The sequence below is a fragment of the Calliphora vicina genome, chromosome 1 (assembly GCF_958450345.1).
Source record: "Calliphora vicina chromosome 1, idCalVici1.1, whole genome shotgun sequence".
Classification (NCBI taxonomy): Eukaryota; Metazoa; Arthropoda; class Insecta; order Diptera; family Calliphoridae; genus Calliphora; species Calliphora vicina.
In genome coordinates this window covers 11651813-11678627 of record NC_088780.1, presented here as the reverse complement: position 1 = coordinate 11678627, position 26815 = coordinate 11651813, and the positions used below count along the sequence as shown (strand labels likewise).

Below are 26815 nucleotides of genomic sequence, written 5' to 3'. Positions count from 1 at the left end.
AACTAACTTAAACTTGTATTCTTTACAAATCTATAAATAATTTATATCGATAATCCATTTAACATATAATCTTTTAAAGTCTATAAAATTTTAAAAATTTTGCTTTAGACGAAATAATTATTTAAACTTGTAGTTATAACCTAAAGGCTTAGCTTTCATATGACATTGAAATTGTTAAAATCCGTGCATAATTGTCCAATTTATAGACAATTTTCCAACCTAACCTCTAAATAAATATTAATCATACGTCTAGTAGGTCATAAATGCTTATTTCATCAGTAAATAAGTCAAATATGGAGATATTTTAGAAATGTTAATGGCATATTAATGCTTAGACATTAAACATTGATGGCAATACTGTTTATCTTTATAAATCTATAAATAATTTATATCGATAATCCATTTAACATGTAATCTTTTAAAATCTATAAAATTTTAAAAATTTTGCTTTAGATGAACTGATTATTTAAAATTGTATTTATAACCTAAAGCCTTGGCTTTCATTTGACATTAAAATTGTTAAAATCCATGCATAATTGTCCAAGTTATCGACAATTTTCCAACCTAACCTCTAAATAAATATTAATCATACGTCTAGTAGGTCATAAATGCTTATTTTATTAGTAAATAAGTCAAATATGGAGATATTTTAGAAATGTTAATGGCATATTAATGCTTAGACATTGAACATTGATGGCAATACTGTTTGTTATTAATAATTGTCCAAGCTATTGGCAATTACTAAACCTAATTTCGAAATAAATATTAATCATACGTCTAGTAGGACTCTCATTTTTATTTTATTGATAAATCAAATATAGAGAGATTTTTTTTTAAATTTCAAAGGATTATAAATGCTAAGACAATTAGCTAGTATTTCATTAATTGATTTATATAATTATGGTGACGCAAATCTTCAATGAGTAAATTTGTAAAATTAAAAAGTGTGTTCTAAGTGAATTGACTTTAAAGCTTGTATTTATAACCGAAAGGCATGACTTTCATATGACATTAAAATTGTTAAAATCCGTTTATAATTGTCCAAGTTATTGGAAATTTTTAAACTTAACATCTAAATAAATATTAATCATACGTCTAGTAGGACACAAATTTAGTTTTACCAATAAATAAATGAAATATAGAGATATTTTTAAAATGTTAATGGATTTTAAAAGCTAAGATATTGAGTTATGATTGCATTAAAAAACTTCATCAATTGAACATTGGAAGCGAGATCTTTTGAGAGTACACATATCTATAAAACACAATTTTTTTCAAATTTATACTTTTAAAACAAACTAGGCTTTAGATGAACCGATTATATAAATTTGATGTATCACTTGAAGTTTTGCTATTCATCTTGTGTTAAAATTGGTAAAATCCGTGCATAATTGCTCAAGTTATAGGCAATATTTAAACATAACCTCTAAATAAATATTAATCATACGTCTAGTAGGACACACATTTTTATTTTATCAATAAATAAATGGAATATAGAGATATTTTTAAAATTTTAATGGATTTTAAAAGCTAAGATATTGTGCTATGATTGCATTAAAAAAAATCATCAGTTGAACATTGGAAGCATGGAGGCGAGATCTATAAAACACATATTTTTTTCAAATCTATAATATTAAAACTAATTTTGCTTTAGATGAATTGATTATAAAAATTCTATGTATCACTTGATGTTTTGGCTTTCATATGACGTTTAAATTGTTAAAATCCGTGCATAATTGCTCAAGTTGTAGACATTTTTAAAGCTAACCTCTAAATAAATATTAATCATACGTCTAGTATGACAGAATTTGTTTTTTTATCAATAAATAACTCAAATATAGAGATATTTGTAAAATTTCAATGGAATATTTTAGCTAAGACGCCCCTTCGTAATGAATTAGTGTTAAATTATGACACTTTGTGGGTGAACATTTTTTACTTATATGAAATGTATTTTTTGCCTACTTAATGCTGATAGTTGGAACTTATTTATTAGGTTTTCCTTAAAACTTTAACTTCCTAGAAAAATGAAAGAACACATATTTTGATTAAATACCAAATTATGTGCAAAATAACGTCTCTCTCCCTCTTTTCAACAAAAAAGTGAAAAATCAAAATTTCAACAAAATTAATGAACCCTGTTTTCGTCTATAATGAAGTTGCTATAAATTGAAACCATTTCTGTTGCGTGTTATTTTTACAAACAATTAAGTTTTAAAATTAAAATAAATTATTTATGCTTCAATAAACAAGAAAGTTCTATACAGTTTAAGAAAAATGAAAATAATCAAAGGCATCATTTTAAATCATCATCAAAATAAATAAAAGCAAAATCTCTATAATTATTTATCAAAAATAAAGAAAACAGTCATGACGATGACATGACTTTCAGTCCACAATATAAAATATTCAATCATACGCTCTCGTAAAATAACAAATGGCTGTGGAGAAAGGACGAGGAGATGGAGGAGGAAATGAAAGGAAATGAAATTTATAACATTGTTAAGCAAATATTTTATAAGCAAATTAATACTACAACGACTAATTAATTTCTGATATTCTTTTCTTCTTTTGCTGTTTCAAGCTTTCTGTGATTTTTTGTAATGTTGAGTGCAGCAACATCATTCTTCTACTCTTTTGTTGTCGATATAAAAAACTTTAAATTATTCACAGCTGTAAAACGATGTAATATTTAGTTTTGTGCTTTGGGGTTTGGTTACAAAAAATTTTTCTTTATTTTGGTGGCTGCTTCAATTGAAAATTATATTGAGGAAGGTTTTTCTATATAGATATTTTTCAAATATTTTCCAAATCATTACATTAAGTAAATTAACTTAAAAATTAAAACAAATAACGTTCAGTTCAAAGGAAAAGAAACCCAGCAATCAAATGTACAAAAGAAATCAAAATTTCATTAAGACGTCCTCGAAGTTAAATGGAAAATGAGTGAAAATAATTCTGAACAATTTTTCCGTTAAAAGTCATATTTAAATGCTATAGAAACTTCAGGGAATATCATCGAAAATTGTGCTTCCTGAATGATTTTCTTGCTAATTTTTCGACAAACTTCTTTTATAATCCCAAATGTTTGCTCGGTTATACACATATTTCTAGCTTTAGCAATATTTTATGTTTAAATATTCATTAAAAATTTACTAAAAGGGTTTTTGTAAATGCCAATAAAAATTTATACATACATATGTACGTTGTTTGTTGGTTTTCTGTTAAAATTGTTTTTCTGTTTGAATTTTATTACTCTGCTTAATGATGCTCAGTAATTCATTCATTCATTCAATGTCCTTTTGATGGCTTTAAAGGCTTAAATAGTAGATGTTAAAAGCTTTATAAAGCTTATAAGAGAGTTTAGAATTTTAATTCATTTTTAAATTGATTTTATAAAATAAATGGTCGTTTGTGGATTTTGGTTGAAACATTAAAAATGGAAGGGAGGCGAAACCGTACGATGAAAGACGGCTAAGATGAAATGAGTTGGAAACAAATATTCGTTAAATTAAAGCTTTTAAAAATAGAAAATTTTTGTAAAATTTTTTTGAATTTTAAGAAATAGTATTTCTACTACTTTTTTGGACTTTTTGACTACTTTAAAAGTAGTATTCTACTACTTTTTTGTTATACCCGTTCGTTTAAAAAATAATACTACTTTTTGAAATTTAATTTTAAGTCTTATAATATTTGCTATATCAAATACTACTATTTTTACTACTTTTTAAAATATTTTTTTTATAATTTTCCTCAAACTTTTTTCCTCTACATTTTAAAGTAGTATAATTTTTTAGTTTTTTTCGTTTTGAAAAATAGTAGTATTTTTACTACTTTTTTTAAGCTTGTATTATAATTGCGTACTTTTTATAAATTTTTTATTAATTTTAGAATTTTTTGAAATATAAGCATTTTAATACTTATTTAAAGCATTTGGTCCTTCAAATACTACTATTTTTACTACTTTTTGAAATTGTTTTTTATAATTTTCTTCACACTTTTTTTTCTCTGCTTTATAAAGTAGCATAATTTTTAAGTTTTTTTTCTTATTGAAAAATAGTAGTATTTTTACTACTTTTTTAAAACTTGAAATTTTTATAAAATTTTTACTAATTTTTTAAAAATAACTTTTCTAGCATTTTCAGCATAAAAATGCTACTAAATTTAAAAAAAAAATACTTTTTTAATTATTTAACACACGATTTTTCTGTACTTTATAGAAAGATTAATTATTAATTGTGTTTGCAGTTAAATCGTTTTTTTTTAATTTATTCTTCAACTTTTTTTAAGAAATAGTAGTATTTTTACTACTTTGTTAAAACTTGTTTTCTAATAATGTGTTTTTTTTTCAATAAATTGCACATACATATATTATAAAACATTAGTATTTTATCCATTTTTAAAGCATTTGTCATACCAAATAACGCTTTTATTTACTACTTTTTGTAAAAATAATGTTATTTTTCCTCATAAAAAAGTTGTAATTTCAAGTTTTTGCTCATTTAAAAAATAGTAGTATTTTTTACTACATTTTTTATTTTTATTGTCCTCAATTCTGTTCATATTTATAAAAAAGTAGTTTTTAAACAGTAGTTATTGAACCATTATTTTGCACTAGTTTTCCACAAAACTTTTCTCTATTCTTTTAAAATAAATTTAAAAAATAGTAATATTTTCACTACTTTTTTTTATAAATGAATTCAGTTTTAACTTTCGAGTTTAATAAAATACTAAAGTTTTAACCACTTTTTAGGATTTTTTATATAAAAAATGCTACAAATTTTTGCTACTTTTTATACCCTTCACCTTCGAGAGAAGGGTATATATAAGTTTGTCATTCCGTTTCTAATTTCTACATTTTTCATGTCCGACCCTATAAAGTATATATATTCTGGATCCTTATAGATAGCGGAGTCGATTAAGCCATGTCCGTCTGTCTGTCTGTTGAAATCAATTTTCTGAAGACCCCAGATATCTTCGGGATCCAAATTTTCAATAATTTTGTCAGACATGCTTTCGAGAAGTTTGCTATTTAAAATCAGCAAAATCGGTCCATAAATAACGGAGATATGAGCAAAAAACCAGGACAACCTTGATCTATATCTGGGGGTCGATTCTGGTTCTGTGAAACGGTGAAATGAAAAGTTTTTTCATATTTTCATAGAGTTTCTGATTCTCGTTTAGTGAAAAAATGATAAATAAATTCAAATGTTTTCATATGAAAAGAACAAGTGGAATAAAACAAATTGAAGAACGGGAATCGCAATTTGTGTAATTGTGAAATGATAATATGAAAAGTTTTATGAAAACGAAAATGAAAAGTTATTTTTCATTTCACCGTTTCACAGAACCAGAATCGACCCCCTGGATTACTAAATCATTAATTAGACAATATGGATATCTAATGATAGATATTTCAAAGTCCATTGCAACGATGTAGATAAGGCTATAGTAAGTTGGACCTACAATGAGTCAAAATCGGGAAAAATATTTTTTAACCCGAATTTTTTTTTCATCAAAAAATTTTTTTTGTCATTTATTTTTTTTCAAAAAAAAAACAAAAAAAATTAAAAAAAAAATTTTTTAAAAATATTTGGAAAAAAAAAATAAAAAAAAATTTAAAAAAAAAATTAAATTTTGTTTACCTAAAAATATTTAAACAAATTTATTTTAAAGTATAATTTGGTGAAGGGTATATAAGATTCGGCACAGCCGAATATAACTCTCTTACTTGTTTAAAATATTATTTTTTTTTCACCAATTTTTCACGTACATTTTGAAAATGTTATATTTTTATATTATTGAGCTTTCAAAAAATAGTAGTATTTCTACTACTATTTTAAAATAGTAGCATTCGAACAATATTTACTTAAAACTTTTTTAAAAACGAGTTCACTTTCATGAAAACAATTTTCGAGCAACTTTTTTCAAATTTTTACATAGAAAACACTACTATTTTTGATACGTTTTTTAAAAAAATATTTTATTTTTAAATTTTTTAGCTTTTAAAAAATAGTAGTTTTTCTGCTACTTTTTTTAATTAGTAGCATTTGAACCATATTTACTTACAAGTTTTTTAGAAAGGAATTCACTTTCATGAAAAAAGTGAATTCCTTTTTGAAAACTAATTTCGGTTTTAATAAAATAGTAAAATTTTAACTACTTTTTTGATTTTTTTTACATAAAAAATACTACTTTTTTTAAAACAATATTTTTTTCACCAATTTTTCATGTACATACATTTTGAAAATGTTATATTTTTTAATTTTTGAGCTTTTAAAAAATAGTAGTATTTTTACTACTTTTTTAAAATTTGTTTTCTAATTTGTATTTTTTTTAAGAAATTGTACTATTATTTAAAAATAATTAAAATTTGTATTCACTTTTACAAAACTTTGTTCCAAAAACTACTACTATTTACTAATTTTTTCAAAAATATTTTTTCACATTTATATTTAACATATAATTTAAAATTTGCCCCTCCTAATACAAAAAGAATTCCACCAACAATTTTTTGATTTTCATTTTACAAATTTATATTACTTTCATAGCTGTGTAACCTTGGCTGTCATTTGCCTGAAACATTTCACCTAAAAACCTGGTTTAAATTTTATTTTCATTTATTTTTTCTTTCTTTATTGTTTTCATTAAAATTCAGTTTTCTCTTCTTGGATTTCTATAATCAATATAGACAGTTTCCTTTGTAGTTGTCTTCAATTACCCTGAAGAGAAAGATGAATGAAATAGAATTCTAGGCAATTTCAAATTTGATTTCCCCGCTTTAAAGACACAAACTCACAAGCACACACACACGCTCACACTTATGATGAAAACACTATGGGGAGATTTTAATACAATTCTGTGTCAGCATAAACTAAACTGCTCCAATAGCTACCAATTATGTTTGTATTGTAGGTATGAACAAGAAAAACTACTAGAAATACCAAAAACAAACGTCAAGTCCTTAATAAGAAATGACTTTAAAAAGTGTGTTGTGTTTTGTATGCATCCTCTGTAAAAGTATAAGTGGGAATGGAAATGTGTGTATTTAAATAAAGAAAACTATGTACGTGTAGTATTTGAAAAACAATTTATATATGTCATCTCTACATACTACTTATGTATATACTTTCACTCTCTCCCTCTCTATCTCTGTCATAGTTTAACACACACACAGATACACGCACACACTTAAGTAGTCAATTATTCCTGATGATGAAACACTTAAGAAATTCCTGAAGAATGGAAATTCTTCATGATTTTATTTTTAACCTCAGTTAAAAGCAAATACATACATACAGTAGTGACAAGCAGGAAATAATGACAAAGAGGGGAAAGTCGAGGTAATAGACTTTGAGTAGAGAAGAAAACTAAAAGTAGTGTTGATTTTTATGTCAATTGGGTTGCTAGCAGGAGATGTATGTTTCTGTGTTTGTGTTGAAGCATTGTGGGGGAGCTGCTTTTAAATGAAGTAGGTTTTTGTTTGTATAAAAGTATACGCAAAATCTGTAGTATACATTTAGGCAAATTCAAAGCTTTCTAGTTTTTGCTGTATTTTTCCTGTGTAAATACAAATTGGCATTTAATAAAATGCGAAAGAGTAGGAAGAAAATATATGTCTCTGTTCTCAGATAAAACAAATAAAGATTTAAAGTCAGTTTATTTAAATAGAAAATAAATGTGGTAAATTTAAGATTAAGATAAACAAGGAAAAAATAGAGAATTTCTAACAAATATTTATTCTACAATAAATATTAAAACAGTAGTGTACTTTTAAAACATTTTAGACATTAAAGACAAAAAAATTAAATTTTTAATTTTCTCAACTAATTCGAAATCCTACTTTTTAAAAAAGTTGAATTGTTTATAAAATAGTGAACCACTTTTTTAAAATTTTGTACATATAACTCTATGATTTATTTAACAAATTTTATATTCCAGACTTTAAAAAATTGTTAATTTTACATTTGCACACTTGAAAAAATAGTAGTATTTTTACTACCTTTTTTAAACTTGATACTAATTCCACAGTTTATCAAGAAATTGTATTACATATATAAGTTTTCATTTTATAAAATAGTAGTATTTTAACTACATTCATAGCACTTTCACATAATAATACTACTATTTTGTTACTACTTTTTCTAAAATAACATAATTTTTTATCTTTTTTTACACACTTTTGTTCTCAAATTTTGTAAAAAGTTGTAATTTAAAATTTTTTATCTTTTAAAAAATAGTAGTATTTTTACTACTATTATATAATGGTGTTTAAATTTTACATTTTATTCAAGAAATAGTATTACAATTTGAAAACCAATTTTAGGTTATATAAAATAGTAGTTTTTAAGAATTTTGTATAAAAATACTACTATTTTTAACAAATTTTTCCAACTTTTTTGTTTTACATTTTTTTTAACACATTTATTATTATCTACTTTTGAAAAAGTTTTTTTTTTAAATTTTTGGCCTTTTTAAAAAAAGTAGTATTTTTACTACTTTTTTAATCTTGTATTAAAATTTTGTATTTTTGCAAGAAAATGTAGTTCATATTGAATTTAATACAATTTATTGCTTTTGTACCATAAATAATCTTATTTTCTACTACTTTTTTCATAAAAAATAGTTTTTAATTTTATTTCACATATTTGTTGTTCTACTTTTTAAACGAATTTTATTTTTAAGTTTTTTTTTGCCTTTAAAAAATAGTAGTATTTTAACTACTTCTTTAAACTTTTCTTCTAAGTTTGTAGTTTTTTAAAAAAATATTACTACATTTGAAAGAATTTTAATTTTTTATAAAAAATAGTATTTTAAACACTAAAATGCTGCTACTTTTTCAAAAACAAAATATTTTCCGAATTTTTCCTCAAATTATATCCTATATTTTTAAAAATTTGTATTTCCGAGTTTTAGCACTTTTAAAAAATAGTAGTATTTCTACTACTTTTTTTTGAAAATGGTAGTTTTTTTAAAAATTAATGTATGTATTTGAAAAATAATTTCAAGTTTTATAAAAAATGGTATTTTACACATTTTTTTTGTTGTAGTTTGGTCTTAAAATACTACTATTTTAATAAAAATATTTTTTTTTAACACATTTTCTTCTAAATTTTTTTTAAAAATTTGTATTTCCGAGTTTTAGCACTTTTAAAAAATAGTAGTATTTCTACTACTTTTTTTGAAAATGGTAGTTTTTTTAAAAATGAATGTATGTATTTGAAAAATAATTTCAAGTTTTATAAAAAATTGTATTTTACACATTGTTTTGTTGTATTTTGGTCTTAAAATACTACTATTTTTACTACTTTTTTAATAAAAATATTTTTTTTTTTTTAATTTTTTCACACATTTTCTTCTAATTTTTTTTTTTTAAAAATTTGTATTTCCGAGTTTTATAAAAAATTGTATTTTACACATTGTTTTGTTGTAGTTTGGTCTTAAAATACTACTATTTTTTACTACTTTTTTAATAAAAATATTTTTTTTTTAATTTTTTCACACATTTTCTTCCAAATTTTTTTTAAAAATCAAAAAAAAAATATTTTTATTAAAAAAGTAGTAAAAAATAGTAGTATTTTAAGACCAAATTTGTATTTTCGTGTTTAAGCACTTTTAAAAAATAGTAGTATTTCTACTACTATTTTAAAACTTATGTTCTAAATTGGTATTTTTACGAGAAATTATACTAGTTTTTGAATAATTATTGAAATTTTGTAGTATTTCCATTACTTTTAAATTTTACAAAAAGTACTTTCTTAGAAAAAGGGACTATTTTTTTTAGAAATTATAAAAATATTTCATTAAAAAGTAAAATTTTATTAAATTCCAATTAATCAGCCTTATCATGTAAGGCGTAGTCGTTTTACGACAACGACAGTTTCGTAATAGATTAAAGAAATTATTCAACCTGTTTCATTAATCTAGTACGAAACTGTCCTTGTCGTAAAACGACTACGCCTTACATGATAAGGCTGAATGTCTCAATTGTATGTATATTATATATCAATATTAAGGAAATTGTGCCTTCTTTCCAATAATATTATTTTACGTCCTGCCGTAATTTTGAAGCCAATAATTCGAGATGATAAAACTACATAATCAATGTAAAGCAAATTGTGTCTTAATTGTAAAATATATATAAATTAATTATTTATTTAAAAATTTATTTGTCAAATATTAATATTTTCTACTCTTCACCACGTTTAACTGATTTTCAATTACATGCATACATTTTAATTATATAATCAACCACAAAAATATTTATATAATATTTTCACTATAAAATACGTATGTCTAAAATATTTATAACATTTTAAATGTATTTACATTTTTAAAATTCTTTCAAACACACACATGATTTAAACCAAAAAAAAACTACACTCATTAATTAAAATTAGAATTTTTAATTTATGTATAATGCATATCAAATGTTTGCAAAAATTACCCCAAAAAATCATTTTAAACCTACAATTAAAAGCAAACATTTTGGCGTGTTTTTATGAAAGATTAATTATGTGAGAAAAATATTTATTAAAATAATTTGTTTAAGTTTTTTTGCTGCTGCTAAATGAGACATAATAACAAATTTTCTGTGAAAATCATTAACGAATTTAAATGACCTGTAATTACAAAAATAATGAGGTAATTAAAACCGGTAAAAAGGAAATTAAACAGACCTCAAGAAAATATATATATTTTAAATAAATAAACAAGACAACAAAAATAATACATCTTGTAAATGACACCTGTTCACCTTCTATAAATTTTAGAAAACCCAACCTCCTTAACTTATACTACACTTTTATCAAAACACTTTTCAGCCCACACACATTGTCTACTTTATTCTCCTTATATTTGGTATTTAAAAAAAAAAATCAAAATGTTTCCCTTCTTTTTTTATTGCAGAAAGTAAAACTTGTACCCCCGATGAATTCACTTGTAAATCGGGCGAGGGTGAATGTATACCCTTGGCCTGGATGTGTGATCAAAGTAAAGATTGTTCAGATGGTTCCGATGAGGTTTCATGCAGTAAGATTTAAATTCAAAAGAATTTTTTTCCATTTCTTATTTCTTGTTGTCGTAGTTTTTCTGTTAAATAAAAATTCACTTATTTAGTTTCTACACTACTACACACATGTATTTTGTTGGCTTTAAATAGTTTATAAGTTACACTTGGCTTTTGTGTCTCCTCTACAATTTACCTCAATTAGTAGATTGCACTTTAATTTTGCACACCACACACATTTTGAGGAAATATTATTTGGTTTCCTGTAATTTGCACTATTTAACTGTGTCTATTTGCTTAATATTTAGTTTTATTGTTTAATAAATTTTGTGTATTTTTTACTTATTTAGCTCTTGGTGATGGATTTTATGGTTGTAACTAATTTTATTTATATTCTGTTGTAAACAAATGTTTTATACAATTTTATTTTTAGTGACTTATAATGGAAAATTTTTTAGTTTTTGAATACAAAAGAAATGAAAAAAATTTATAAAGTTTTGAAGTTATAAAGTTTTAAAGTTATAAAGTTATAAAGTTATAAAGTTATAAAGTTATAAAGTTATAAAGTTATAAAGTTATAAAGTTATAAAGTTATAAAGTTATAAAGTTATAAAGTTATAAAGTTATAAAGTTATAAAGTTATAAAGTTATAAAGTTATAAAGTTATAAAGTTATAAAGTTATAAAGTTATAAAGTTATAAAGTTATAAAGTTATAAAGTTATAAAGTTATAAAGTTATAAAGTTATAAAGTTATAAAGTTATAAAGTTATAAAGTTATAAAGTTATAAAGTTATAAAGTTATAAAGTTATAAAGTTATAAAGTTATAAAGTTATAAAGTTATAAAGTTATAAAGTTATAAAGTTATAAAGTTATAAAGTTATAAAGTTATAAAGTTATAAAGTTATAAAGTTATAAAGTTATAAAGTTATAACGTTATAAAGTTATAAAGTTATAAAGTTATAAAGTTATAAAGTTATAAAGTTATAAAGTTATAAAGTTATAAAGTTATAAAGTTATAAAGTTATAAAGTTATAAAGTTATAAAGTTATAAAGTTATAAAGTTATAAAGTTATAAAGTTATACAATTGTAAAATTATAAAATTATAATGTTATAAAGTTACAAAGAGTTATAAAGTTCTGAAATATGGCTGTATAAAGAACTAAAATATGACTCTATAAAGAACTACGATTGATGCTAGGATATGACTGTATGAAGACCAGAAATAGGACTGTATAAAGGCCTACGATTGAAGCTAAAATATGATTTTATAAGACTAGAGATAAGACTATATAAATACCAACGATGGATGCTTAGATATGACTGTATAAAGACCTGAATACGACAGTCCTGAAATACGGCTATATAAAGACCTACGATGGAATGTAAAATGTGACTGTATAATGAACTAAAATATGACTGTAGACAGTCCCGAAATATGGCTCTATGAAGACTTACGATTGATGCTAAAATATTAATGTTTAAAGTCCAAAAATATGACTGTTAAACCCTTCGATTTATACTGAAATATTGCTATATAATCCTGAAATTGACTGTATAATGACCTACGATTGATGCTAAAATATGACGGTAAAAAGTCCCGCAATAAGACTTTATAAAGGCCTACGACTGCTAAGATATGACAGTAGAAAGACCAGAAATAAGATTATAGCAGCTAAAATATGACTGTATAAAGTCCCGAAATATGACGGTATACAGACCTGAAATATGACTGTATAAATTCCCGAAATATGACTTTACAATGTTATAAAGTTATTATTTGGCTACAAAATATTTAACAAATTTGATATTAATGGTAATGTTGCCCTGTACTGAGAGTAAACATTGGATTATTGAAAAATTTTAAATTTATGTCTATTTTATTCCAACAATTTATCATATGGTTTTGGATTTTATTACAGTTTATGTTATTTATAATATTTTGTATTTTTTTTTTAGTAGCAGTAGTAAATTCCTTTAAAATTCCTCTGTTTGCATATTTTCCAAAATACTAACTTACTAATAGTAAACTAACCTTATAGATTTCTTAATTCTAAAGCTTGTGTTAACATTTTAAAGCTAAATATTTAATTAAAATTTTTCTAGTGCTTCATTTTAATATTTGTGTTATTCTCTACTCCTTAAAAAACATTCCACAACTTTTAGATGAAACTTGTCGCTCGGATGAGTTTACTTGCGGCAATGGCCGCTGCATACAAAAACGTTGGATGTGTGATCATGACGATGATTGCGGTGATGGTTCCGATGAGAAGAATTGTGCCAAAGTGCCCTGTGATGCTCATGAATTTACTTGCACAAATGGTGCCTGCATCCACAAGAAATGGAAGTGTGATGGTGATCCGGACTGCTATGATGGATCGGATGAAGTGGTAAGTGGAGAAAAATTGAATTTTAAATATTTTAAGTTTTAGCAAACATTATAATATAGTAAAGGTTATACATTTACAAATTCTTATTTAATTTTTTACCTGTCACTAGTACTTTAAAAGCTTTACCACATCCTTATAAATTATTTCTTTTAACAAATGTCTCTAATGAATTGCATTAAAACCAAATGACAGTCGTACATGAAATAACCATTTTTATTATAACTATTTTTAAAAAGTTATTTGTTTGTTAGTTTTGAAGGTTGTTTTAATAAATATTTATGTATATTTGTTTCTTCTCAGAATTTTATTTTATTATTTAGTTAAAGTTTTTATTTTTATATATCAGTTATATAGTATACATTTATATTTCGTTCATTCATTTATTAAATACCATGACTGAGCCAGTATTAAAACTGTAACTGGCAACAGGAATACTTGTACATTTCACTATTTTACTACTACAAATTTGCATACACTTGCATTGTATGTATTTTAAAATAGTTTTACTCTAACAGTATGATTTGTTTGGATGTATATGAATGAGTATTTTAGCCATTAGTTACAAAGAGTTTTTAATACTCTTCATCATGAGTAGAGTAAGGGTAGAGATGTTTGTCATTCCATTTGCGACACCATCGATTTTATATATTGTTGATCCTTGTATGTTAGTGGAAATCAACTTTCCAAATACCCTAGATATGTGACGTACCCAATTGTTATATTGATACATCAGATATACATTAGGAATCAGCGAAATCGATCCATAAATGGCTGAGATATGATCAAAAAACCTCGGCAACCTCGATTTCCGAAATATTTATGGATAGTCGGCTACTAAGTTCTGCACCTGCACAATATTTATATCAAATGAAAGATATTTAAAAGACCTTTTTCAGACCTAACATGAACACTTAGATATTGGACCAAAATAAGCAAATTTCTATTAATAAGTTGAACATTATTTCTTGAATTAATTAAAATTTTTTTATTTTTAAAATATTATTTCCCAAAAATATTTTTTTTTTAATTTTTTCCTTTTCACTAAAGTATACCAAAATGAAGGGTAGCTAAAATTCGATGCATTCAAAAATATTACTCTAAATTGTTTATTTTTTTTTGTTTCTAACAAATATTTTAACCTAAATAAAGTGTGACCGCAAAACCATGAAATTTAGCTTTGAATACAACACAAAAATATTCTGACTATGAAATAAATTCTTAGTTCTGCTCTGGCTGAACTCTGGCTTTTAGTTTAGTCAGTTATCTGACTGGTATTTGAGGGGATGACTGCTGTCAGACTGGTTTGGTTGAGTTGGCGGACAGTAAAGAGTTGTATAAGCAAAAACAAAAAGCTAGAACCTTTTAAATAAATTCTTTTTATATTGTATTTAATAGTATGTAATCATACATACATATATTTTTGGTCATATATAAAGATATACCCAGTTGGAACTCTTAAGATACCTTGCCACAACACACGCTATAGCGCGATCCGCGCTTTCATTTGGACATTGTAACATAACGTTAAATTCATTTTACAGCGAAGATTCTGGAAAGATTATTGAAATATTTTAAATAAACGAAGCTAAAACCTGCCTTTAAAAATATCCACGATTGCAGCTTATTAATGTATATAGACCAGAAATAAGACGGTATAAAGACCTACGATTGATGCTAAAATATGACTGTATAAATTCCAGAAATATGGGTACAGAAATAAAGACCGGAGATTCCGGAAATATGACTGTATAAATACATGCGATTGATGCTAAATTTGATTGTATAAAGTCCGGAAATATGACTGTATAAATACATGCGATTGATGCTAAAATATGACTGTATAAAGTCCAGAAATATGACTGTATAAAGACCTGAGATTGATGCTTAAATAAAACTGTATAAAGACCTGAAATATGACTGTGTAAAGACCTACGATTGATGCTAAAATATGACTGTATAAACACCTGTAATATGACTGTAAAGACCTGCGATTGATGCTACAATATGACTGTATAAAGTCCAGAAATATGACTGTATAAAGACCTGCGATTGATGCTAAAATAAGACTGTATAAAGACCTACGATTGATGCTAAAATATGACTGTATAAACAGATGAAATATGACTGCATAAAGTCCAGAAAGGTTGTATAAATACCTACGATTGATGCTAAAATATGACTGTATAAAGTCCAGAAATATGATTGTATAAAGACCTACGATTGATGCTAAAATATGACTGTATAAAGTCCAGAAATATGACTGTATAAAGACCTGCGATTGATGCTAAAATAAGACTGTATAAAGACCTGAAAAATTACTGTATAAAGTCCTGAAATATGACTGTATAAAGACCTCCGGTTGGTGCTAAAATATGACTATATAATGACCTGAAAAGTTACTGTATAAAGACCTGAAATATGACTGTATAAAAACCTACGATTGATGCTAACATATGACTGTATAAAGTCCAGAAATATGACTGTATAAAGACCTGCGATTGATGCTAAAATAAGACTGTATAAAGACCTGAAAAAATACTGTATAAAGAAATGAAATATGACTGTATAAAGACCTACGATTAATGCTAAAATATGACTGTATAAAGACCAACGATTGATGCTAAAATATGACTGTATAAACACCTGAAATATGATTGCATAAAGTCCTGAAATATGACTGTATAAAGACCTCCGATTGGTGCTAAAATGTGACTATATAAAGACTGTATAAATTCCAGAAATATGACTGTATAAAGTCCTGAAATATGACTGTATAAAGACCTAATATTGATGCTAAAATTTGACTGTAAAAAGTCCCGAAATATGACTGTATTAAGACCTGCGATTGATGCTAGAATATGACTGTATAAAGGCCTGAAATATGACAGTATAAAGACCTCCGATTGGTGCTAAAATATCACTATACAAAGACCTGAAAAGTTACTGTATAAAGTCCTGAAATATAACTGGATATAGTCCAGAAATATGACTGTATGAAGACCTGAAATATGACTGTATAAAGACCTACGATTGATGCTAAAATATGACTGTATGAAGACCTGAAATATGACTGCATTAAGTCCAGAAATATGACTGTATAAAGACCTAGAATTGTTGCTAAAATATGACAGTATAAATTCCAGAAATATGTCTGTAAAAAGACCTGAAATATGACTATATAAAATCCAGAAATATGACTGTCCTGTACTGTATAAAGACCTAAAATATTACACGACAAAAGCTACAAAACAACTGTTAAAAAATTAAAGCTAAATCTAGACTGTGTATAAAAAACTTCGATTGATTTGCCTCTAAGCAATTACAGCTATTAGTATCTTTAAGACTAAATTTGTAGTTGGTTTTTATATTTAGATATAATGCACATTTCCATATGTATGGCATTGTATTATAACAACCCACATTTACTTAGTATATTAAATGACTAAAGCAGCCCCCAACCATGTTGCTGCAACTACAACATTCCGTACGCAATATCACTACTACTTACCACAGCAACTACATGCTGCTGCTGCTATTTACTACTTGCATTCATATTGGATTACTGTTTATTGTGTGTTGCGGAAACACTCTCACACAAACATATTTTCCAGAATGAGGAAAAAACAGTCATATTGACTTAGCTACACTCAGTGAAATAGCTATAACAACAGGATTAAATTCAAATTGATGTTTGCCTTTTTTCTTTAAAACTCATATTAAAGGGAACTTTAAAATCAACATAATCTTAAGTCAACAAATAATGTTGTAAGTTTGAAAATCAAATATTGTTAGAACTTAACGAAGTGCCCTTATATTAAAATCATTAGTGTACTTCTTGTGCTCTGTCTGTCTTTTTGTACAAGTAAATTTGAGTGCATTGTTTTATATATGTTTTTATGCAAACATTTAAGTACGTTTGTATGTAAGTATGTAAGATTACTTGTAAATGTAAATGTGTAAGTAATACCACCACTACAACTACAACAGTATTCTTTTAACAAAATTACTATTTACCCATTACATCTTGTGTGCGTTTTTGTTCATCCTTTATATCCTTGTTTTACCCAGAACTATTTGTAACATACATTCTGTTTTTATTCCACATTTTTTTTTGTTGCACATTTTAATTCTGTTGAGGTTTTGTAGAGCTCCCTCTCGCCCTCTCTCCTAGGAAAAAAATGGTTTTAAATAAATGACATTTCGATTTTATATTAAAATCTTACTTACGCTTACCAACAGGACTTCTTAATGAATTAGAACAGAGTGAGAGTAAGAGAACTAGGGACAACAGAAGACACTGGGGTTTGTGTTTTTGTGTGTAAGAGATTCGAAAAAATTAAATTTATTTGTTTTTTTTTTTGTAATTTTAACAAACTGAGTTTTTGTTGGAAAATATTTAGCATAAACATAAAGGAAAACTAAAAGACTTAATTTAAGTAGCTTAAGTTTAAACAAGAGAATATTTGAGAGTTATTTATTTACCTAAGTATCAGTAGGGTAAATGAGAGACTATTATATAAAACATAGTGGTATCTTGCTCCTGGGAACTAGGAATGGCTACTTTTGTGTTAGTTCCCTTGGCTCTATAATTTTTTTTTTAAACTAAAAAATATTAAATTTGCATTTATTCTTTATTCATATTATTAAAGAACAATTATTTTTAAACTTTAATAGAATTTTAAAAAATTAAAAAAAAAAATATTTATAAAATTTTTTTTTTCAACAGAATTTTAGTTTTTTGTTTAAATTTTTAAACAAACTTTAAAATATTTTAATAAATTGCATAGCATTTAAAACTAGAAACAACTGCCAACAATTCCACATAAAATAAATATTTATAATTGTATTTTATGTGTATATTTGGGTGCATCCAAAATTACCTTAAAAATTTTGAAAAAATTTATAAAATTAATATTATAGCATTTTTTAAAGATTAAATTGAAAATTATTTAAATTTTTTGGAGTAATTAGGGTCAACATAAATGGGTAATTTAAAAACACCTAAGGTTTGCAAAACATTTCATATATAATGCCTTTAGCGAATGAACAAAATCGAAAAATTAGTAAAGTTGGCGAAAAAATGTGAAAATTTAAATTTTTTCCACCAAAAAAAATGATATACTAATTATAAATTATTGCTTTATAACTAACAATTAGTTTGACATTTTTATATTGGGTGTATGACTTAAAAATGCGGAATTTTTTCAAATTGTTTGCTTTTATATTGAAACATTTGTGCAGTATTAAATTTATTCAAAGTATTGGCCATTGTTAGCTATGACCTTTTCCCATCTTTCTGACAACATATGGATTCCGAGAAAAAAAATGGCTCATATTCTCAGGCCAAGAACAAATTTCGGATGTTCCGTTCAAAAGTGATGCATATCCTAAAGAGAGCTTTCTTCAAATAGTAGTGGGACGAGACATGGTCTGGACTATTAAGCATGTGAGGCAAAACTTCCCAACCACTTCATTTTAAATTGCAACATGTGGCCAAGCGTTGTCATGATGGAATATTACGATCATGTCTGGCCGCATATTCTGGGCGTTTTTGACAAATGCTCGCTTCAAACGAATCAGTTGCATTTGGTACAGATTCCCTGTGATGGTCTGGCCATATTTCAGTAGCTCATAATATATAGGACCCGTTTGCTCCCACCAAACACCAAAATTAGCTTGGAGTCATGGATATTTGATTTGATATCGATTCGGATGTTCGGCCGGGCTTCACATAAGATCTCTTAGGTTTCGGGTTATCGTAATCTTTTATAGCTTTCCAACATCATTTCGGATATGGAAAATAGTCTTTCAAAGTCTTCAATTCGTATAGTACCCACTGCTTTTGGATGCTCTTTTTACTTGGTCTTCAAACTTTTTTGGCTGGCCTGTGCGATCTTTGTCTTCCGAGTCAAAATCAAATTGAAGAGCAAAACCTCGCGGATATAACGTTTTGTTCAATATCCTTGGTTACCATTATATTAATTGAATTTAAAATTTGTCCTTTTTTTGATAAAATCTTCCGAATATATGACCCAATTTGAAATTATCTCTTTATAAATTTCCATTATTAACGAATGCTGTAGGGTTTTTCTATAAATTTTAAAATTTTCTTAAAAAATTTTAATCACTTAAAATTAAATTTTTGCACAAAATTTTAGCTTTTTGCTTTAAGTGCTAAAAAAATTTTAAAATTATTTTACAAATTTAATATCATTTTAAACTAGACATAACTGCCAATAATGCTGGCTAAAATTAATAACATAAATCTTTTCCCACGTGTAGAATATGGCCTCTCCAAAATGACCCTAAAAATTTTGGAAAATTTTTTGAAGTTGATATTTTAAGAGAAAATTTCAAACTAAAATCAAAATTAACTAAAATAGTTTACAATAATAAAACAACCATTAAATTAGCTATTTAATGCTATACAATTTATTTGAAATACTTAAAATATAGTAGCCATATTTAAGGATTAAACATGAAAAATCAGTAAAATTTACTAAAATTTCGAAATTTTTTAATTTATTTTTATTAAACTGCTTTATATTGTAAAACAATTTATTCTTTAGTAACTTAGGATTATACCCAACTTGTTTAATTGCATTTATTCCTTAAATGAATTTCACAAAACTATTTTTATACTTATTTTAAAACATTTTAAATTCCACTGATAAAAATCCACTTAAGAAAATTGCGCTATACTTAAAATTTATTGCATATTTCCGTAATATAATTACAAAACTATTTTGTTGCATACTTTTAAGCTACAACTACTATTTAAACGAATCATATTAAAAATTTTTCAGCAAAAGAAAAAAACTTTTTTTTTTGCAAGCAATAGAAAAAATAGTTTAGCTTAAATTTTGTATTTACATCAATTTAAATAGAAATTTGTTGTTAATATTTAATACAATTATTTGCAAATATTATATTTCTTCATATCTACAGCTTAAAATATTAGTGTCATCAGCTATTTTTTTTTGGAAAAAATCTTTCTTTTGGCCTAAAAACTTTTTGTGTAAGAAACTTTTGAAGATTGTTTAGGAGACAAGTGGAAGAAGTAGAGCAAAAACAAGATGGAAAAAACTAATTTAATTTATGTGGTAATTAATACAAGCCTTTGGGCCAAAAGCAAACAGTTTTATAAGTTTCCATTTAAACCAATAGCCTGGCTAGTTGGCTGGCTGGCTGTTTGGTATAGACTGTTCTGGTAGAAATATAAATTCTATGACAACTACGATGATGTTGATAATGCTGACTATAACAAAAACAATATGAAAATGTTCATGAAAATGCTGATTGCTTAGATTACTTGCGGACTTTGGTGACCATCGATGCATTGAAAGGAAACTTTTGGTTTGTTCCAGGGTTGCATGGCTGGCTTGTTTTATTATGGCACACAAAAACAAAATTCCTTTCTATTAAAGAGGTATGGCTGAGAAATCTCAAACTCTGTGTTAGATTAACACAAATTTTCTTTGAAAATAGAAAACTTATTTTTAAATTTCTCACCCATCTCTAAACTGCCTTTAAACTCTCTGGTCTGTGATGATGATATTTTATTTGATTCTGCATTTTCATAGTTCTTGCTTTGTTTTCTGGAAATTCTTAAAAATCCCCAAAAAAAAGCTTTCAGGATGTTTTTACAAACCAAAAGTTGAGTCAATGTTGGTGCATTTCCTGTACTGCAATAATGCCCACACAAAACCATACACATGCTTTACATCCCTCAGGCATTGAGCTTGAACTTTAGTGTAGCCTTTGTTTCCTAACAGGAGTAGAACTAAAAAAATACAAAAAAAACAAGGAGAGTTTATAAAACAATCATAGAACTACAATAAAAGATACACAACAGATCCTTTTTATATGTATATATGTGGCCATTTCTATCCGTTTTCATGATTGTGTTTGAGTAAAGGGAATAAAAATTTTTGCTCGATGCTACAAAATTTATTTGATGGAAACTAGAAAAAACAACTACACCAACTGTATATATTATAGGAATAACAACAAATGTAGAAATGTACTTTGTTATCATACTTAAAGTATGCCAGGAATTGTATAGCATACAACTATTCTTTAAATAAAAATTTTTAAAAGTTTTTTTTTTCAATTCCTTTTTTTTCTGCAACAATTGTTTAGGAGTTCCTGTTTCATTCCGGCAGGCAACTAAACATAAATTTCTCATTGTTGCAAGCGATAGAGGGGGAGAAATCAAATTGTAGTTTTAGTCTTATGTTAAAAGGAAAAACTAGATACTTGCATATTTTAAGGCATTTATTATTATTTTTTTTAATTTTGGTAACAAACTAAAGTTTTTTATAGTTATAGCTTAAAATTGCTAGTAAATGTTTTAAGTTAATTTAATAAACTTTGAATTCACTAAAACTTTGGTTAAGGAATAAAGGTGGTTTCTCTACTACACATTAATGTAAAGAAAAATGTGATATTTATTAGTTTGAAAGAAAAAAGAAGAACAATAAAATTCTGAAAATGTAAAAAGTAAGACAAATTTTAATTCATTTCTTTATACATACTACTAACAAACAAATTTGTTTAAGTTTTTTTTTCGAATTTTGCTAAATTTTTCCTAAAAATTTTAATCATTTAAAAAAAAAATTTTCAACAGAATTTCAGTTTTTACACTAAAATGTTAAACAAAATTTTAAATATTTAAATATAATGAATAACATTTAAAACTAGAAACAACTGCCAACAATCTTAAGTAAAATAAATTATAAAAAGCTTATTTCAATTATATATTTGAGGCCTGTCAAAATTACCTTAAAAATTTTGGGAAAATATGGGAAGTTAATATTATTGCAAATTTTTTTTATTTAAAAAGACAATTAATTAAATTTGTTTACAGCAATAAAGTGACAAATAAATAAGCAATTTAGTAGCAACAAAATTTTGTAAAATTTTCAAAACATAAATTAAAATATGAGAAAATTTTACTAAAAATCTTGAAAATTTAATTTTATATAGGAACAACAGAAAAATGATGTACTATATTTAATTAAGTTTAGTTAATTAATTAATAAACTACAATTGTTTTTAGGTTTTTATAGAATTTTGCTAAATTTTTCCTAAAAATTTTAATCATTCAAAATTTTATTTTTCAACAGAATTTCAGTTTTTACACTAAAATGTTAAGCAAAATTTTAAATATTTCAATATAATGAATAACATTTAAAACTAGAAACAACTGCCAACAATCTTAAGTAAAATAAATTATAAAAAGCATATTTCAAGTATATATTTGAAGCCAGCCAAAATTACCTTCAAAATTTTGGGAAAATATAGGAAGTTAATATTATTGCAAATTTTTTAAATTTGAAAAGAAAATTAATTAAATTTGTTTACAGCAATAAAATGACAAATAATTAAGCAATTTAGTAGCAACAAATGTTTGTAAAATTTTCAAAACATAACACCTGAAATAAATTACCAAATTTAAAATATTAGAAAATTTTGCGAAAAATCTTGAAAATTTAATTTTATATAGGAACAACAATAAAATTATGTACTATATTTAATCAAGTTTAGTTGATTAATTAATAAACTACAATTGTTTTTAGGTTTTTATAGAATTTTGCTAAATTTTTCCTAAAAATTTTAATCATTCAAAATTTTATTTTTCAACAGAATTTCAGTTTTTACACTAAAATGTTAAACAAAATTTTAAATATTTAAATATAATGAATAACATTTAAAACTAGAAACAACTGCCAACAATCTTAAGTAAAATAAATTATAAAAAGCTTATTTCAATTATATATTTGAGGCCTGTCAAAATTACCTTCAAAATTTTGGGAAAATATGGGAGGTTAATATTATTGCAGATTTTTTAAATTTGAAAAGAAAATTAATTAAATTTGTTTACAGCAATAAAGTGACAAATAAATAAGCAATTTAGTAGCAATAAGTGTTTGTAAAATTTTGGAAACATAACACCTGAAATAAATTACCAAATTCAAAATATTAGAAAATTTTACGAAAAATCTTGAAAATTTAATTTTATATAGGAACAACAATAAAATTATGTACTGAGTTAAATTAAGTTTAAGTAATTAATTACTAAACTGTACTAGTTTTTAGGCTTTTATAGAAATTTTAAAGATTTATCTATCATATTCATTCATTAAAAATTTATTTTTTTTACAGAATTTTTGTTTTTTGTTTGCCCTGTTAATCAAACTTAAAAATTTATTAACAAATTTCATAGCATCTCAAACTAGAAAGAAGTGCTAACATTGCCACATAAAGTAAATAACAAAAGCCTTATCTGAAATGTAGATTTGAGGCCATCCAAAATGACCTTACAAATTTTAGAAAAATGTATGTATTTAAAATTTTTGCAATTTTTTTAAGTTTTACTTGTATATTAATATAATTTGTTTGCAGTAATACTGTGACAAATAAATGGGCAATTTAAGAACATCAAAAATTTGTAATGTACTTAAAACTGAATAACTGTAGAAAAAGAAGAAAATCAAAATATTAGAAAATTCAGGGAAAAAACTTGAAAATTTGAGTTTAGTTACACAAAATATAAGTAGTTTTTTAACTAATTTTATCTATATCTATACAACTATTACTAAAAAATTTAATTTTAAATTTTTTAAAGTGTTTTGGCAACATTTTTCTTAAAAATTATATTTTGAAAAATTGTAAATTTGAACAGAATTTTAGTTTTTTATTTTAAGTGTTAAACAAAAGTTTAATGATTTTTACAAATTCAATTAGATTTGAAAATAGAAATAACTCCCAACATTCTCCACTAAAATAAATTAAAAAAATCCTCTTCCAGGTGCAGATTTGAGTTCTTTCAAAATGACCCTCTAAATTTTTTAAAAATGTATGATGTTCATATTATAGCTAATTTGAAAAGTTTATATTAGGAACTAATTTAAATTATTTAGGGCTATAAAATACCCACAAATTTTGCTATTTAAAAGCAGTAAAAGATTGTTAAATATTTTAAATATAAAGCTTGTAGAAAATGAACAAAATCCAATTTTTAGTAAAATGGGCGTAAAAACATTAAAATTTTATATTTTACACAAAACCATGAAATTATTAACTAATTTTAATGGATTTTTGTTATAAATATTACGAAATTATAATTATAATTTTTTAATTGAAAAAAGTCCCAAACAATTTTTTTTTAAATTCAATTTTTCCTTAGAATTTTAGTTTTTTGTTTAAAGTGTTCAAGAAATTTTCAAAGAGATTTACAAATTTAATAGTATTTAGAAGCAGAGACAATCGCCAATAAATGTAGCTAAAATAAATAACAAAAATCATATTAGATATAATGAATTGGTCATCTCCAAAATGACCCTGAAAATTTTGGAGAAATGTATGAAGTAAAATTTTTTTTAAAATTTTTAATGATTCAAAAGCTCAATAGATAAGTAGTTTTACATCAGAGCAAAATGTTGTTGCTTATAGTTGATAACAACAAATAAAACGTTTACTCCAATTGATCTCATTTGTTTAAAATTTTTTTAATTCTTATTATTATTTTCAACATTTTATCTTCATTTAAGTCTGCTTATGTACGCAATAGTTGACCATTTTTCCCACCCACCAGCAAGAGTAATGTTTACTATTAAGGATTTTATTAAACTTGTATATGTTATTATACATTTCGTAACAACACTTCCCCGGAAATGTAGCGCATTTACTGGGTGAAATTATTTTTGCTTGTTATTATTACTATTTTCTGTTTTAATTATAATAAAAGCCAACAATATGAAAATATACTTACTATATTACTACAGTTATTTATGCATGCATTAAAAGCAAATGATGTCAGTTGCAGCATACATTTGGGCGGCTGGGAAAAATACAAATATATTAAACTGTGCATTATTTTAGCTTTATTGCTTGTATAAGGGAATTACTGTGGTAGTAGGCATTATTTAAAACCATTAAAAATGGATAATGGAGCGTTTAAAAGGAAATAGAAAAACTAAATAAAATGAGGAATTAAAAAAATATGTATTTTTATTTTAGTTTAGTTGAGCTCTTTTACTGCTTATAATATTTTAATGGTAATGGGCTTTTCAATGAATTGAACATTTAACAAAATTTTAATACATTTTTTTTCATCAGAATTTTAGTTTTGTGATTAAAGTGTTAAACAAATTTCCAAATAATTTAACATAATTAATAGCATTTAAAACTTCAAATAACTGCCAATAATTCTAAGTAAAATAAATTGTTAAAATCCTAGTTAATGAGCAAAACTTATATTCTGCAAAATGACCTTAAAATTTTTTAATAAAAATCTAGAAAATTTCTGAAGATTTTTGAAACTTTTGTTAGAACTAATTTAAAATCATTTAGGTTCATTAACAATTAACATAAGATTGAAAAATCATGAAATATAGTACCAAAAATTAATAAGCAAAATCCAAATTTTTTAAAAAACTTGTGGAATTTATTTTTATTTTGTTGCACTAATAAAAAAATTCATTGGTAATTTTAGTTGGATTTTCACAAATTTTACAAAATAATACATTTTTATAGAGTTTTGTAAACATTTTTATAAAAAAATTATTTAGAAAAAATTTTGAATTTTCAACAGAATTTTAGTTTTTTGTAAAGAATGTTAAACAAATTGTCAAATATTATTAATATGTTTGTAGCATATTAATCTAGAAACAGCTGCCAATATTGCTGACCAAAATAAATATTGAAAATCCAACTAAACCTGTAAATTTTAAACTCTTCAAAATAGTGTTCAAAATTTTTCAAAAATATATAAAGTTTATAAATCATTAAAAATTTCACTGATTTAATGGGAAATTAAAAGAGGTTTTAAGGTGTCGGGAAGCTTATAAAATTATGTTTGTAATGATATCAATATTTTGAAAATCATTAATTTTATAGTAACAAAAATAAATTAAATAAATAAAAAATCAGTAATTTTTACCTAAAAACACGAAAAATATTAATATTTATACAAATTATAAAGAAATGTTAACAACAATGTTATTTATTAATAAAGTTAGATAGAGATAACTAAAAATCTTTACAAATTACTTCAACACTTAATATCATTATAATTTGTCTGTTTTCCAGAATTGTCGCAATGTCACCGAAACTCATACACCCTGTCTAGGCCATGAATACCAGTGCAAGGATCGTATTACCTGTCTACATCCCAGCTGGTTGTGTGATGGTGAATGCGATTGTCCTGGTTGTGATGATGAGGTCGACCAAAATTGTAAAAATAACACCTGTCGTCCGGATCAATTTCAATGTGCCGATCGTTCTTGTATTGCCGGACATCTTATATGCAATGGTGAATTCGATTGTACTGACAAAAGTGATGAACTTAATTGTGGTAAGCTAGTAGTGCAGCAAAAATTTAAACAGATTTTAATTGCCAATAAATTACAAT

The 26815-nt window shown here is 24.8% G+C and overlaps 1 protein-coding gene across 6 annotated transcripts in view; it reads left to right on the top strand.

The window, feature by feature from the left end:
* Positions 1–26815, top strand: part of LOC135949434 (very low-density lipoprotein receptor-like) — a 439308-nt gene that overhangs the window by 349466 nt on the left and 63027 nt on the right. For 4 of the 6 annotated variants that reach the window (XM_065498994.1, XM_065498996.1, XM_065498997.1 and 1 more), the window contains exons 4-6: positions 10909–11031; positions 13175–13398; positions 26494–26758. In XM_065498994.1, the coding sequence (XP_065355066.1) occupies positions 10909–11031; positions 13175–13398; positions 26494–26758 (612 nt within the window). The remainder of the gene's footprint in view (positions 1–10908; positions 11032–13174; positions 13399–26493; positions 26759–26815) is intronic. The other 2 variants (XM_065498995.1, XM_065498999.1) reach the window with 1 other exon arrangement.